This window comes from Rhinolophus hipposideros, assembly GCF_964194185.1.
Source record: "Rhinolophus hipposideros genome assembly, chromosome: 3".
Lineage (NCBI taxonomy): Eukaryota > Metazoa > Chordata > Mammalia > Chiroptera > Rhinolophidae > Rhinolophus > Rhinolophus hipposideros.
The window spans coordinates 65,197,521-65,214,182 of record NC_138049.1 but is presented as its reverse complement, the minus strand read 5'-3'; the positions used below and the strand labels follow the sequence as shown (position 1 = coordinate 65,214,182).

The window sequence follows — 16,662 nt, the reverse complement described above, 5'->3', positions numbered from 1 at the left end:
AGAATCTGAGCTAAATAAACGAGTGACCAAATATATCTTGCTACATTTAAAAGATAAGAAACGAGGAATGCAGTGCTTTATCCTAAGCAGCCGGGCTATGTCTCACTCAGTTCTCTTGTCCTCAGTTTATAAATTTCCCCCAGGTCTGGAAACATACAGCTGTGAAATTCGTGCTCATGTAAGAGGGAATTTCTAAATAGTCTGTCAGGATTAGAAGCAGAGCTTTGGTCTTCCATGCCAGATAATCATCAGGTTCTCTTTAATAAGCTTATTTAAATTGTGTACTGCACGCTCCATTGCTCACCAGCGTGACTAAAAGGAATGATCTGTGGGAATCAGCCGTTTAGACTCCTCTCTGAATACAAACACCCAGCATTTCCCACTGGATCACTGGACGAGACCACCCTGGCAATGCCTTCTCCAGCTAAATGCTGATTTTCCCTATAAAAGATGTGTCAGGGTTCCATGAATTTACGGTCATGTGTACCTCCTTTCTAATCTCAAGAAATTAGGTATTACTTCTGAAAAGAGCACTGATAGTAAATGGAACAAGAGCACGTTAAGATGAAAATCAGTCTGTCTCTCTTAATCCCATTCCTCTGGATTCTGCGTTTTAACAGGACATAGTGATAGAACCAGAGGATAGCTGTGTTGTTGCGATTTTTGGTTTTGTTTTTTCATGTGTTATACAGAGCCCCATTCTATCATGTAAAAAGTGAGTGGGAAATCTGGCATCCAGAAGGACACTAAGCCATGGGGATGGCTAGATCCTATAGAAGAGAGGAGGGTGGTGCACAGCTGAGTGTATCACTCTTCCCGGCTCTATCTCCACTGAGCAGCCTCTCCCAGCCCCAGGAGGATGAAGCAAAGACCTTAGGCCTGGCCCCTCAGAGCAGTGGAGATGCAAAACACTGGGCACTTATTGAAGCTCTGTAAATTTTGCTGGGTGAGTAGATGATGTGTGCTACCCCATTCCCACCCTGCAGCACTCCTTGACTTGTCCCAGCCAGTCAGGACTCGGTACAGCAGGCAGCCTGGATAGGATTTCAGGCCAGCATCATCCAGTCCTCCTGCCCTGGGGGGTACCACACGAAGATGCTTACTCTCTTTTAGACCTCCCACTTGTCACTGAATGTACAAGAGCCAAGAATTTGAGCAGCAAATCAAAGCAAGTGCCGAACAGAGGGACACAGTGCTGAGATGGAGAACATTACATGGCCCCTTGGGTTCCCTGAAGGGGACATGACAGTGGGTCATCATGGTTGGGTTACAGAGACGGCTAGGGAGACCATGGCTCACCCTTCTGGTTGCCAACCACCTCTTGACTGCTCTGTGAAGACAGGAGAGTGCCCTGGACACTTGGAGGGATGCCTACATATACCAGAGGCAGGGGACATGGCACCTGGCCTGCCTGGCTGGGCACACAGCGCATCTCAGCCAGCGAGTGGTCCCTACCCTGTGCCTGAAGAGCATCTGTGGCAGGGAGCCTAAAGCTGGGCTCTGGAGCCAGAACCACTTCACCCTCCACGACCTGCGCAGCCTGTTTTACGGCTCGCACTGCCATAAAATTTCCTGTGTGATGAAAAAAACAAAACAAAACCGAACAAAACATGTTAAACCACTTTGGGTTTAAACCACTAATCAAATCTCTTATTTTATAAATTTAGACCCCAGGAGCTCAATGGCTCTCCCAAGGTCATGAAACCAGACTGAAAGGGAGCTAGCACCAAAACCCATTCTCTTGACTCTCAGCTCTGGCTCCAATTTAGGAGCCCCACTGAGCTCATTAATTGAGGAAATTTAACTGAGGGGAGTTGGGGTGGGCACAAAGGCATTGCCCCCCTCTACAGATGGATTCCACCGCAGGGAAAGCATAAAAACCTCGTCTGGCCTATGGAAAAGTGTTAGCTAAACTACTTAAGCTTAGTCATTCAGCAAACATTTATTGAGCACCTACAATGTGCTAAGCAAACTCCAGAGACACAGCAGCCCTTGAAGTCATGAAACTTATTTTCTTGAAAAGGATGCAGACTGTTACATAAAATTTCCTGGGGCTGAGAGACCAAGAAGGAAGTTGACAAATACCAAGATTTTATTAAGGGAACTTAGCAGCAGTGGCAAGACAACATAGACATCCTCTGTGCTAAGCGGTCAAATAGGACAGGACAGGACGATTAAGTGCCCTGGTGCATGACCTGCCCCGCACAGGGAAGCAGTGGGTGCCTTACATACTTGCCTGAGGGGCAGCCTGTTTCAGCAACCAGCATGCCCGGGGATTTCAGGACGCAATCTCTGTTCCGGCTTGGATCTAGCCGGTGGTTCCAGCAGCAGTCACATCATGGAATAGTCTCTTCTCCACACTGATCCTACTCAGATTCTTTTTAAAGTATGTAAATAAATCAATCACATTATATTGTGGGGGAAGGATAGATAAACTTTCCTCTCCCCTTCAGGTTTCTTTCAGTTGGTCTCATAATTAAATCTACATGAGACAGGTTAACGAGAAAACCAAATTCAATTCACATACATACCCATGGGAACCCCACATACTGAGAGAGTCAGACCCCATATACATAAGTGGTTCAGAGACAGAAAGGGGAAATGAGGTAGATATGACATTCTGAGCTGAGGATGAGGTAAGGTGTCTTGGGGGAGGAAGGTCATTCTCAGGACATAAGAAGAGCAAATGTTCAGTAATTAGAAGTTTACCCTTCACTATAGATAGGTTACTAAAGGTTGTCTCTGATAATCTCTTATTATGGGCAAGGCCCCTAATTCAAACTCTTCTAGGTAGTGTGGGGGAGTGGGGGTTGGGGGGGCCGAAGTTTTTGTTGAGCCCAGAGGCTCTTGGTTGCCTTTAGCTCAAAATAATCCACATACCACATCTTGAGGTGACCCCTTCTGAACTCCTACAGTATATAATTACACAGCATGCTATAAAGGGAGACGTGTAAGATATTGTGAGAGTGTATATAGGAGGACCTGACCAAGTCTGGGAGATCATCAGAGAGCATTCTCCTGAGGAACTGATATTTGGGCTAAGATCAGAAAGATCCAGGAGTTAACTTGATACATAATTATCTCTAATCTTTGTTGAGCATTTACCTGAGTCAGGATTCACTTGTTGTATTAACTTCTTTAATCTTCCCAACAACCCTGTAAGGCAGGTATTATTTTCTCCATTTTACAGATGAATACACTGAAGCAAAATGATGTCATTCACATGTAGGTCTCTGGCTCCAAGTCTTACTCCATATTGCAAGGCTATGGAGGCGGGTGTGGTCTAAAAATGGGAGGAGCTAAGATTGGTGAAGTGCAGATAGGATGGACCACAGGAAGCTGGCAAGGTAAGAAAGGGCCACATCATGTAGGTGTGATAGTTTATGATACTTAAGTCAAAATTATAGTGTTTTGCTTGTGGCTAGTAAGAAACCAGGGAGCACACGATCATATTCATGTTTTAGAAAGAGCACTCCGACTGCTGTGTGGAGACTAGATGAGAGAGCGGGGAAGGAGAGATGTACAGAGACCAGTTAGGAGGCTGTCACAGTAACCCAGTCACAAGATAATGGTGACTAAGACTGGGGCTTGTAGAGAAGTAGACAGATAAAAACAGTATTTGGTGGAAAAGAGCACTTTCAAGTAATTTAAAAAAGAGACTCAAGTCCCTCTTGAAGCAATGATGTGAAATAATGCCAATATTTTTATCTAGCCCTTTATAGGAAGTTTGGAAGTCTTAAACCACTTTCCATATACATTAAAATCATAGCATGATCTGCCTTAAAACATTCTACAATTCATTCAGCCAATTGAAAACCATGTCAAAGTTCTGCTCCCTAGCACGTTACCACGTGATCCGCCCTCTCAGCCCCTTCTGGCCCCTGGGAGGGCATTTGCTCAGGCCTGCACTTGGAACCATCACATTCCTGAGAGGCTGCTGTGCCCAGGGTCGCCAGGGCAGCCCCCACCCCCCGTTAAGTTCCCACACTATGCTAGGAAATACCCTACTTACCAACTCTAAAAGCCCACAACTCCACAGCTTTTCCAGATTTGGTGCCCAGAGTATTGCTAGATGGCTGGAATAGAATGAGTAATTTCTCTCTGGCCAAGATGACAAGTCGGTCGGGTTTCTAGAGACAGATGTGTGGCTCCATGTGGAGAGAATATTTTGGGTGAGAGCATCTTTGGCAAAATAGAATGGTGTGGAAAATATCAAGCCCCGGATTGTTTTCTCTGCCAGTGGTTTCCTGGAGTTGCCAAATTGAGGGGGAGCAGAGAGGGTTTAGCTGAGGAGGAGGCAGAGACTAACCAAACTAGCTATTGCCTCAGCCACATGGGAAATGTGCTCCTTGTTCCTAATTAAGTCCTCTTGAGACGCAGATGACATGTCTTGTGTTCTAACAAAAGGAACATCAAGGCCTTTCAGAACTGGAAATGTTTCTTGTCATATGGGAGCTGGGATTCCTAGATCCTATTTGTAGAGTGCGTGCTGATCTGATGAAGCATTTGACCAATCGTCAGATCCCTAACTTTTACATTCTGTTCAAGTCCAGATATGTCCATGGAAGGCAGAAAAATACAGGCTAGTAAAAAGTCAGGCTTGCCTTTCTCTTCGGTTTCCAGAAAACTGCCAGACCTCCTTTCAGAAGCTCATTTAGTGCTACTTCCTCTTGGACAGGTGTTTTGTGCCACCTGGTGGGTATTTTGGGAACTGCACCTGCCTGGTCTGCTTAGGGCTCAGAGAACCACCTTCTGTAACCCTCCTCAGCTGAGAAGGTTGGAAGGGACTGCCACACCTCCTGGTCCCCTGAAGTAAAGACCAGCCTCCAGGCTTGTCCCGAGGAGGACCAGCACAGAATGGAATGAAGACTATGAGGATGTTAAATTTCCCCACTACTCTGCAATGCATCATATCATCTACGACTGCCGTAGCCAACATCTGTGTTTCCCATGAGGCTGTACCCTGTAAATGGAGATGTGACAAGGCCTGCACTGCATCTCACGTCTGGTGCTTTTGTAAAACTAAAGAACCAAGACTTTTTTCTTTTTCCCCAGAGGGAGCAAGAAAATGGGAAGTTAAGGTTGGCAATAGCTACTTCCTGCTTGTGAAGTGCAGCACTTCTGCTCTGTGGTTATTGAGCTGGAAGGGGGTGCCCTTGGCACAGGCGCTGAGCAGGGTTTTTTCATAATCTTCAATGCAGCTTGTCTTAGGTGTAAAGAGAAGCCCAGAAACTTTGTGGGGGACAAAGGTGCTGCCCGTAGGCTTACATCTGACTTGGTAAGTGGCCTTCGGCAACCCGCTCTTGCAGGCTTTATAAGAGTAGCACTTTGTAGGCTGTGTTGGGTAGTGGTGAAAACATAAGCTCCAGTGCCTCACAGCCCGCTTTTCAATCCACTCTCCTTCACATATCAGCTGTGTGATCTTGGGTACGTTGCTTACGACAATCAGTCTTCTCGTCTATAAAGTGGAGATAATAATAGACCTGCCTCATGGGATGTCCGGAGGATTAAATGAGATATAGCTCCAGGCCTGGCTCTTTGGCCGACTTCTTATAACTGGTCCATGTGAGGAACCCACACGTGCTGAAGTTCCCTGGGTCCCCTGTAAACATCTGATAGAAACGACTGCTCATAGCTTTGATGAGGGAGGTGACAGAAACAGTTGCAGGTCAAGGATACCTGTTCTATAGTCTTTGATTCAAAACAGCCCAAATGAGGTAATTGTCTCTGTGGAGGTAAGATAGGAATTGCAGCGTGCCTGAAGGAGGGAAGCAGTTACAGAACTGAAACGCACCAAGTGATAAGAGGTCATGGCCCGTGCTCCACGTGGCTGTGCACCCCACACTCGTGCAGGCACGTGTCCAGGAGGCAGTAGTGGGGTGCGCCTCTCAGCCTCTGGGTGATGCGTGGCTCCCACACTCTCCGCAGGGGTCTCCTCTGAGACAGAAGTCAGCAGAACCAGGCTGGTGTGAGGTCTGGCTGGGGTGGGTAGTGGGCGTGCTGGTGGGCTGCCAGGGTAATTGTGGCTCTTCCCAAAGGCACTGGAGGGCACACAGAATTTAGCAGCAAAACCTGAGGACAGCCTTTTGTCATTTCTGCTCGTCTTCCATCAAAGATTCTAAGCTCTGTGCGTGTCTAGGGTTTCTAGAAGTTGCCGTCACATCATAAGAGAAAGAAATAGACGTTCATTGAGTATCTACTGTGTGTCAGGCGCTATGCTAGGGAGTTTAGACATTTAATCCTCAGCAAACCTGTGAGGTATGAATTGTTACTGAGGAAACTGAAGTACAGTGAAGTGAAGTGGCTACCCACCTGGCTAATGAGAATGGAGCCTGGGTCAGAATGGAGGTAGGATCATCTTAGTATTCTTGTATCTTTGTGCCCTCCACAGCACCAGGCACAGTGCCCTGGACTCAGGAAGGGCTTAGCAAATGCCTGCTGAGTTGAGAATCGAAGGATTCATGTGACAAAAGGGTGTTCGGAAATGGGGACAGGTGCCCAAGTGGGGGCTCTGCAAGACCAGCTGTATAGAGCAGCAGCTGGCAAATCATCAATTCAGAATTCACTGTCATCTGGCCAGTGGCCTGCTGGCCTGCAGCCAGCTGTGTCCAAGGGGTGACTTGATCAGCTTTGGTTCTTTCGTTTTAGGCAATCCACCTTCCAAAGAGGTGCCAGCTGGGAAGTATCCATTCATAGTCACCTCCGATGACGGACGGAAGGTTCCTGTGGTCCAAGCCTATGCTTTTGGCAAATACCTAGGCTACCTGAAGGTCGATTTTGATGAAAAAGGAAATGTCATCACTGCACATGGAAATCCCATTCTTCTCAGCAGCAACATTCCTGAAGGTATGTGAAATTCAGAGCAATGTTCCACTTATCCAAAAATTAGATGGCTGGATTTTTTTTTTGATTGTTGTTGTTAATGTTTCAAGACAACATTGTAATACTTTTGAAGAATTGAGCTTCTCCCTTGAGTTTATCCTTTCTGTGCATAAGGTTTAAAACACACTCAAATGCCAAAAATCCCTATTTACTACTTCAAGTCTTCTCAGCATCAGACACTATGTCACTGCTTCCTGCACCTTTTCAGGGTTTCCCCTGGCATGCGAAAGCCACTCTTAGCTTATGCTCAGAGGATTACTGAAGCAAAGGGATTCAAAATGGGTGGAGCAGGCTCCAACCCTAGTCCCATCCCCAGCAGCTGTGTGCCTAGAGCAAATTATTCAGTCTTATAGGCTTCAGTTTCTTTATTTATCAAATGAGGAGATATCTTTCTTCCCTTTTTGTCTAGCAGAGTAAAAATACATTTTATGTCATCCATTTTCATAGAGTACACATAAACACACTGCTATGCTTCTCTCTCACCTGCCATTTACTGCTTTACCATGATCAGATCAGGGAAGGATGGGCAGTGAAGTGCCACAGTGCTCTGAAAAGCCAATGGTCACAACACAGACCTGTCAACAGCCAGAGGGAGGGGCCGGAACCAGACAGACAGCAGAACCTCAGCAGGCCCTTTGTACTTCCCCTGGCCTTTCATCGCCCACCACCACCGCTAATGCTATCTTAGGTGGGCCAACAGGTACTCCTACCGATGTGATGAGTTGATGTTCGGATACTCAGCTTCAATTAAGATCCATTCCAGGTCTTATTACCAGGAAACAGAATAGATGTCCCTAAGGAAATTTCAGTCAAAACCAAAATGTACATAAATATGGTAAAGAAATGTATACTCACCAAAGGTAAGCTAAATGATGTTTGATTCCTTCTTCAAAATCTAGGCCAATGTGAGCTCTGCTTTAAATGCAAGCTGATTTTTTTGTTTGTTTGTTTCTTCTAGATCCAGGTATAAAAGCAGAGATTAACATATGGCGGCAAAAATTAGATAATTATTCTTCCCAGGAATTGGGGAAAACAATTGTCTATTTGGATGGCACCACTCCGTCCTGCCGCTTTAAAGAATGCAACATGGGCAACCTGATTTGTGATGCTATGGTGAGTGGTCCACAGGGATGCAGGGCCTAGGCCCAGGAAGGGAGGAGAGACGCCAGGAGGGACAACCTGATCGTTAAACTGAGTATTTAGAAAGAAACATAGTGCCCAGACCAAAGCTTGGCATGGATTCATGCTGAGCATCCTGGGAAGGTACACGCTGAGACCAGCTGACCATCACTTTATTGACTTGCAAGAACTGAAGCCTTTATTTTAAGGTGTTCATTTTGGGGTGTCTGAATTTGGGATATTATTTTCCCTTGAGATGATCTGAATACACCAACTCTACTAGTGTGAAGACATTGACATAGTAGATAAAACACATCTGTGTGGGCCTAACGTGGCCACTGTGTTTCTCTGGTCTGTCCTCTTGGCTCCAGAGAGCTAGGCCTTGTGTGACTGGAACCTCCTTCACAAGCAGAGAATGACAACATACATTTATAATGATAATAGTTAAGTCTTGCAGCTGAGCAAATCACCCATGAAAAGTACCCCTCTGTCCACCTGTCTGTGAGCAAACTGGTGTGGCAGCCCCATGGGGGCCCTGTTCAACCAGGTCTCCCAGGTGACTCAGCCCACAAGCCCCGGGGGGGTTTGTTTCGTGGTCTGTGCTCTGCACAGTGCCTGGGACATAACCACCGTCAATAAATGTCTGCCAAGTACATGACAGCATTCACACTTTCCAAGGTACCACCAAGGCTACAAGAGAAGTAGCTAAAGAGACGCCAGTATGTGGATGTTTAGAGGACGGTCTCCAAGGAAACACCCCAGACTATAAACAGTGCTTACCTCTCTGTTAAGAGACTAGGGCAAGTGTAAGAAAAGATTTGGTTTTGCACTGCATTTTGTTTTCCATTGAGAATGTATACATTTTCTTTCCTGTAACTAAACATAAACTTTGCAAAAGCAAAGTAAGAATGAGACGGACTCTCCCCAGGTTCAGGAGGCCGTCTACAGAGACAGCCTTTAAAATTGCCAGCTGGGGGAACTGGCTGGGTACCTAGAGCCGGAGGCCGGGGCTCCTATTGGCCCGAGGCCGGGAGCCCAAAGGGTTTGAGTCCTGCCTTCAGGAGCGAGTGTGGCGCCCGCCTGCCCTGGAGGCCGGCCGTGGAGGGGTGGTGGCGCAGGCGTCTGCGCGAGGCCGCGTCCTGGCACCGCGAGGGCTCGTTTCGCTGACACCCTCTGGCCTGACTGTACCGGGGTCTTAGGAGACGGGGCCCAGAGCCACTTGCTTTCCGGGGTCTGACATGGATCTGGTCCCTATATCCCGGTGTTGCTTCTCAGAGCATAAAACTAGTTCTCGTTCGACTTGAGAGATCTCCGGGGAACACAGGAGCAGGGAAGCAGCTTTATTTCCTCGGGAGAGCTAACCAACTTCCTGGCACTAACCCTAAGGAGGAAGACCCACGATAAGTAATGTACACTCACGCTACCGTTGCAGATTAACAACAACCTTAGACACTTGGATGACATGTCCTGGAACCACGTGTCCATGTGCATTTTAAATGGCGGCAGCATTCGGTCACCCATCGACGAGCGGAACAACGGTACGACGGCGGGCTCAGGTCCTGCGCGCGGCGCGTTCGCGCCCTGGCCACGCCCACCGGCGGCCGCCGGACCAGCCACGTGGCGGCGTCGGGTCCTTCCGTTTAGCTTAACTGCTCCTCAAGTCAGTGCCCAGCCCACGGGGCGCACGCACTTGTTCTCAGTACGTGTTCTCGCACAGGCAGCGGGGTAGCGCTAGTGGAACCCAAGCTTCATCTAAACTTCTGACTCACAAAGCTAAATAGGAATTGCTGCTGATTCCAGCAAAATATTGACAGTCTCCACCTTGACATGTGGAAAGTGAAAGGCAAAAAACCGTCTTCTGTGCTGGAAAACGTATTACTGGATTCAATTTTTTTTTAGTGCATTGACAGATATCCAGGATTATATCATATGGTGGAATAAACCAACTAGACAGACACTCAAGACGCTCTTGCAGTCTTCCCTGATAATTCTGTCAAACCCAGTCAACCTTAGTGTGAGCCCCAAGCTCGTCTCAGGGACAGGCGGCAGGGACATACTGCCTGTCTGGAGGAACTAAGTAATGCTTAACAGCCACTTACGATCCAGCCACAGGCCAGGAGATCCAGGGCAGGGCACAGGTAACTGGAGCCACAGCCACGTATAAGCTCCTGCCATGTTGCTCAGTGGTGGAGGGCATGGCCAGAGGTCTCTTGAATCTGTTCCCTCCCTAAATGACAGGAACCACTTAGACACAGCTGATGGTGCCCCAATAGCCTCCCATGGCCCCACAACTCCTCACCTCCTTCACCAGTCCTAAGGAAACTGGTCTTGGCGTAAGCTTATTCCCAAGCTGTCTTCCTTCTTGCCTCATGTGTGACTACCCTCAGGCACGATTACCTGGGAGAACCTAGCTGCTGTGTTACCCTTTGGAGGCACCTTTGACGTGGTCCGATTGAAAGGCTCCACACTGAAGAAGGCCTTCGAGCACAGTGTACACCGCTATGGCCAGTCCACTGGAGAGTTCCTGCAGGTGGGCGGTAAGTCACCCTCCCAGGGGAGACAGGAATCCTAATGGTGGGCTTAGCTGCTCCTTTACCAGGACCTCTGTGGCCAGGCTTGTTCGGGGTTTCCACGACCCAACACCCACGCATAGTCTTTTAATGGCCATGGCCTCCTAGTCCGCTGAAATTACGTCCGAGTTAAAGTTCCAAGGCCCTAGCAATGAGCAATATTTGCCAAGTCTGATTGGGACATATCCAAAGTAATAACGTGGATGATTTCTGAGAGGGGCAGCCTGGGGCATAGACACATTGGAACAGCTGATTCTGGTTCCACTGTGACCTGGGGCAAGTCTTCAACCTCTCTGAATGCAGTGAGAAAGCCTGCCCTGCTCGTCTCACGGATTCCAGTGAAAACTAAATAAATTCTTCCCAAATTGCCAAGGGCTTCTGAAACACTTTTGTCAATAATTCCACAGTCCAGTGAATCTTGAAGTTAAAATTCTTCTTTGACTCTGAAACCATTTTCTGGCCTCATTTACTTTTTACTGTAGACTGTGGGCCCCACTTGATGGGTGTGATGTTTTGTCAAGTCCTCCCGCTGCGAAACACCCCACTGTGGGGATGGAGGGGCTGCAGGAGGTGGTGGGACCCCAGCCTGCTGCCTCTAGGGTAACCCACATATTCTGCATTTTTCCAGGAAAGAGGAATAGCTGGGAAGTTCCATGTTTTGGGAAAGCCACCCAAGCCCGAATTATTACCATTTTGCAGTTTTCTAAATTTTAACAACTGTTATGCACGTCTCATCTATTTATCATTTTCCAAAGTGGCTGGACCGATTCACTCAGGATTTTTAAAAGATGTGGTTTCTCCCTGTAGAGTCACCTCTTGCCCATTCTGGGCCAGAGCCCATTTTCCTCCCGGTGGTTCTCAGACCTCCCCGAGGACTCAAGGATAAACCTAACCAAGAAAGTGTAGTTGCAATGTCACATCACCTCTCTTGCTGAAATTTCACTCCAGCTCAAACTAAATGAAAACAAAGCCTAGTGCCCCAATTCCAAATTTTGGCCAAAATCTCTTAGAAAACAGAAATTTCCCTTTGGATCCAGTGAGAATATACGGACTCATTTCTTTTCTAGGAATTCATGTGGTGTATGATCTTTCCCAAAAGCCCGGGAATAGAGTGGTCAAAATAGAAGTGGTTTGTACCCAGTGTCGAGTGCCCAGTTATGAGCCTCTCAAAGAGGACGAGGTATACAAGGTGATCCTCCCAAGCTTCCTTGCCAATGGTGGAGATGGGTACCAGATAATAAAAGACGAAGCCTTACAACACGATTCAGGTAAGCACAGCATGACTCCTCTCCAGACCCCAAAAGTACTCAACAACAACAGAACTGGTCCAAAGAGCTACTCATGATGCCAGGAGGGGTGAAGCCAGAAACCAGATCTTGACCCTGGGGATCTGACTCCCTCCTCTTTGTTGGAAAACAACCGCATGGCATTGGGGAATATGTGCCCTATCCCTTCCCAGCACACATACCCATCCATCCAAGCCCAGGGGGTGAAAACATTTTTAAGTGAAAAATGTTTTAAAATTATTTTAAGTACATATAAACATATAAACTCTTTTAAGTACTGCTTAAATTTTGAAATACAAGTTTTAAACTTAACAGAAAAGATACACCTCTATAATTTTAGGTTGGATGTGGAAAACTATCATATTAAATCATCTAAACTTTCTTAAAGAAGCTTTTAGTGTGAATAGGTCAAGAAGGAGTGGATGGGATATGCCCCCTGATCCCCATTTCAACACAGTGGGTTGGTGGAGCAAGTTATAGGAACCACACTTGACACCGGTCAATATTTTTGGCAGTATCGAGGGTCATTATAGCTCTGCTTCACTTTTAAAAATCCATTTGAGAACCACCTCATGTTGATAAAAGTCCACTAACAGAATACACTACCCCTTCCTCTTCTCCAGGGCAGAAACCAGTGTGCTTACAAGATATATTATATATGCACAGCTTCTCTGCATCACCAGGATAGGACTCAGCCAGCATCCTCCTCAGCCTTATCATGGTGGACCTACCATCTTAGCTGCATACTCCAAGGAGGGTAGAAAGCAGAGCCAGGGCAAAGGGCACTGCCTGCTTCTTTCCATTCCATGATAGGAGATGGAAGGGGAGGCTTTACTAGTGTCCTCTTTAGCCCCACAGGAGACAGAGGCTGTTGGCTGTACAACACCCAAACCCAGACTGATGGGTGTTGGAGAGAAAGAACTCACACAGAAGGCTGAGGAAGCCTTGGGCCTAAGAGTCATCAGCCCTAGCTATACATTAAAATCACTAGGGGAGCATTTTAAATTAAATACCAGTACCTTGGCCCCAACTCTTAAGAGATTCTAATTTAATTGTGTTGGGGCAAAATTCTCTTCCAGTGATTCTAATGTATACCCAAGGGTGAGAACCACTGTAGAGATGAGTTCTTTTTTAAGTATTAGAATGATATTTTACTATTGAGATTATAATTGATATACAACATTAGTTTCAAGTGTACAACATAATGATTCAATATTTGTATACATTGTGAAATGATCACCACAATAAGTCTACTTAACATCCATCACCTTACAGTTTTTCTTGTGAAGACTTTTAAAATCTGCTCTTGGGGGAATGATCCAAGATGACAGAGTAGATACATTCTGTGCTTTCCTCATCCCATAAACACATTAAAATTACAACTAAGTTATATAACAATCAACCTGGAGAACCATCTGAAGCCTAGCTGAACAGAAGTTTTATAACTAAGGATATAAAGAAGAAGCCATGACAAGACTGGTAGGAGGCGCAAAGACACAAAACAGGCTGGCCCCAAACATCCATGTAGCAGATGAAAATTGGGAGCAATATCTCAGCCACAGAGGTTCACCATGGAGGAGCAAGGTTTCACACCAGGCTTCCCATCCAGGAGTACAGGGTTCTGGTGCTGGGAAAGAAGTCCCAACATCTGGCTGTGAAAAACAGTGATGATTCCAATCTCTGGGTGAGACAGAAGGCTGCGGGAAACCCAGGCAGCCTCTTATTAAATGGCTTATGCACAGATTCACTCACAGGCTCCAGAGAAGGAACAGTGACTCGGGGAGCTTCAGAGGCATATGGGGCTAGACAGGTGTGTGGCCTCGAGGAGTGGCATGGAGGACGGTCAGCAATTTCCTCGTGTCGGATTCTCCTCCTGTGCAGCCAGCAGTCAGGTGCCATCTTTCCTGTGTTGAGCCCTCCCCCATGCTTACAGCCAAATCTGAATCTGATTGGCCTGGTGAGCTCTGCTGCTCCTCCCTGCTAACTTACTGGTACCCCACCACACCCAACTCCATACCGCACAAGGCTTTATCTGTGGCTGAACCTTACTGGAGCCAACACCCAGCAGCAGGTGGCAGCAGGCCTCGGTGTGTCTGGGAGCTACCCCAGACCCAGTACCAGTGGCAACCATCCTGGGTTCCCAGCATGGCTTCTCCCACATGCCTCCAGGTCCAGCACAGGCAGCAAACAACTGTGGATCACTTGGTAGCTCCTACCAGGTAGCCCTGACTGGTCACAGGCAGTGGCTGACCTGGGCCTGCACCAGAACCCACTTCCAAAAGGTCCCAGAACCAACATACTTGGAGGTTGGCTACAGACCACAGCAGAGCAGTGCCCAGTCAGCCCCACAAGTTAGAACACCCAAAGGGTGGTCTAAACAGATACCAGAGCTGCTGGGGTGACTCTCATTCTGTGTGGTTAAGACCCTAAGCACAGCAGCCCATAAGCTGTGAATAAGGCCAGTAAACCTGATGATCAATTCCACTCATTAATAGCCAATAGCAATCAAGGCTCAAATATAACAGGAGGGCACACACGAACCACACAATGGACACTCCAGAAGTACCCGGCTCCGGTGACCAGGGAAAATGTGCCAGGGCACCTACTACATAAGGCACATGGCAAGAGATGTAGATCAATCTAACACAGAGAAACAAAGAGCGATGCAGCCAAAATGAAGAAACAAAGAAATGCATCCCAAATGAAAGAACAGGAGAAAAATCCAGAAAAAGAACTAAACGACAGGGAGGCAAGCAACTTACCAGAGACAGAGTTCAAAACACTAGTTATAAAGATGCTCAAGGAACTTAGTAAGAACTTCAATGAAGAGATAGCAAGCAAACAAACAAACAAAAAAGACAGAAAGAACCAGTCAGAAGTGAAGAATACAATAAATGAAATGAAGAATGCACTAGAGGAAATCACCAACAGACTAAATGAAGCAGAGGATTGAATCAACGATTTGGAAGACAAGGTATTAGAAAACGACCAATCAGAATAGCAAAAGAAAAAAAGAATCCAAAACAATGAGGAGACTTTAAGAGGCCTCTGGGACAGTATCAAGTGTACTAACATTTTCATCATAAGGGTAGCAGAAGGAGAAGAGAGAGAGCAGGGCATTTAAAACCTATTTGAAGGAATGATGACTGAAAACTTCCCTAACCTGGCAAAGGAAATAGACATACCAGGAAGCACAGAGTCCCAAACAGGATGAATCCAAACAGGCCCACACCAAGACACATTATATTTAAAATGGCAACAGTTAAAGACAAAGAGAGAATCCTAAAAGCAGCAAGAGAAAGGCAAATAGTAACCTATAAGGGAGCTCCCATGAGACTGTCAGCTGATTCCTCACCAGAAACTTTGCAGGCCAGAAAGGATTAGCACAAAATATTCAACATGATGAAAAGCAATATCTACAACCAAGACTACTCTACCCAGCAAGGCTATCATTTAAAATCAAAGGACAGATAAAGAGCTTCCCAGACAAGAAAAAGCTAAAGGAGTTCATCATCACCAAACCAGTATTACAAAGAATGTTAGAGGGCCTTCTTTAAGATGAAAAAGAAATCGAAATTATGAATAATGAAATGGCAATAGCTACATATCTATCAACAATTACTTTCAATGTAAATGGATTAAATGCTTCAATCAAAAACATAGGGTGGCTGAATGAATAAGAAAATAAAACGCTTACATGTACTGCCTACAAGAGACTCACTTCTGATTGAAAGACACACACAATCTAAAGGGATAGAAAGAGATATGTCATGAAAATGGAAAAACACACACAAAAAAACCTGGAGTAGCAATACTTATACCAGACAAAATGGACTTTAAAACAAAGACTATAACAAAAGACAAAGAAGAACCCAGTAATTGCACTTCTGGGTATTTATCTAAAGAAACCCAAAAGGCTACTTCAAGGGGACGTGTGCATCCATATGTTCATTGCAGCACTGTTTACAATGGCCAAGATGTGGAGGCAGCCTGAGTGTCCATCCATGGATGAATGGATAAAGAGTAGGTGGTACTTATATACAATGGAATATTGCTCGGCTTTGGAAGGGAATGGGTTCTTGCCATCTGTGGCGGCATGGATGGACCTGAAGGGTATTGTGCTGAGTGAAGTATGTCAGACAGAGAAAGACAGATGCGACGTGATTTCACTTATGTGTGGAATCTGAAGAACAAAATAAACAAAACAGAAACACAGTCATAGACACAAAGAACATTTTGATGGTTGCCAGATGGGAGGAGGGTTGAGAGGGTGGGTGAAAAATTGGAAGCGATTAAGAAGTACAAATTGGTTGTTACAAAGTAGTCATGGGAATGCAGGGTATAGCAGAAGAAATAGAATCAATAATATGGTAGTAAATCTAGTGTCACATGGGTACTAGGTTTATCGGGGTGAAAGATAGGAGGGGGTTGGGGAACAGGGTGAAAAAGGTGAAGTACAAATTGGTAGTTACACATAGTCATGAGGATGTACAGCATAGAGAATATAGTCATAATATGGTAATAGCTATGTATAGTGCCAGGAGTACTAGACTAGTCAGGGGAGGGGAATAAGAGGTTCAATTTCCACGTATAAAACAAGTCATGGGGATGTAACGTACAGCATGGGGCATATAGTCAATAATATTGTGATAGCATGGTACAGTGTCAGGTGCTTGCTGGACTTATCATGGTGATCAATTCTTTAGGTATATATTCTTTAGGTATATAAATGTTAAACAACTATGGTGTACCCCTAAAGCTAATACAATATTGTGTGTTAATAAAAATATTTTTAAAAAATGGAA

At 46.0% G+C, this 16,662-nt stretch overlaps 1 protein-coding gene across 1 annotated transcript in view; it reads left to right on the top strand.

The window, feature by feature from the left end:
- Positions 1-16,662, top strand: part of NT5E (5'-nucleotidase ecto) — a 56,793-nt gene that overhangs the window by 33,810 nt on the left and 6,321 nt on the right. Inside the window, exons 4-8 of the mRNA XM_081044194.1 lie at positions 6,649-6,846; positions 7,841-7,995; positions 9,434-9,539; positions 10,389-10,538; positions 11,639-11,839. Of these exons, the coding sequence (XP_080900320.1) occupies positions 6,649-6,846; positions 7,841-7,995; positions 9,434-9,539; positions 10,389-10,538; positions 11,639-11,839 (810 nt within the window). The remainder of the gene's footprint in view (positions 1-6,648; positions 6,847-7,840; positions 7,996-9,433; positions 9,540-10,388; positions 10,539-11,638; positions 11,840-16,662) is intronic.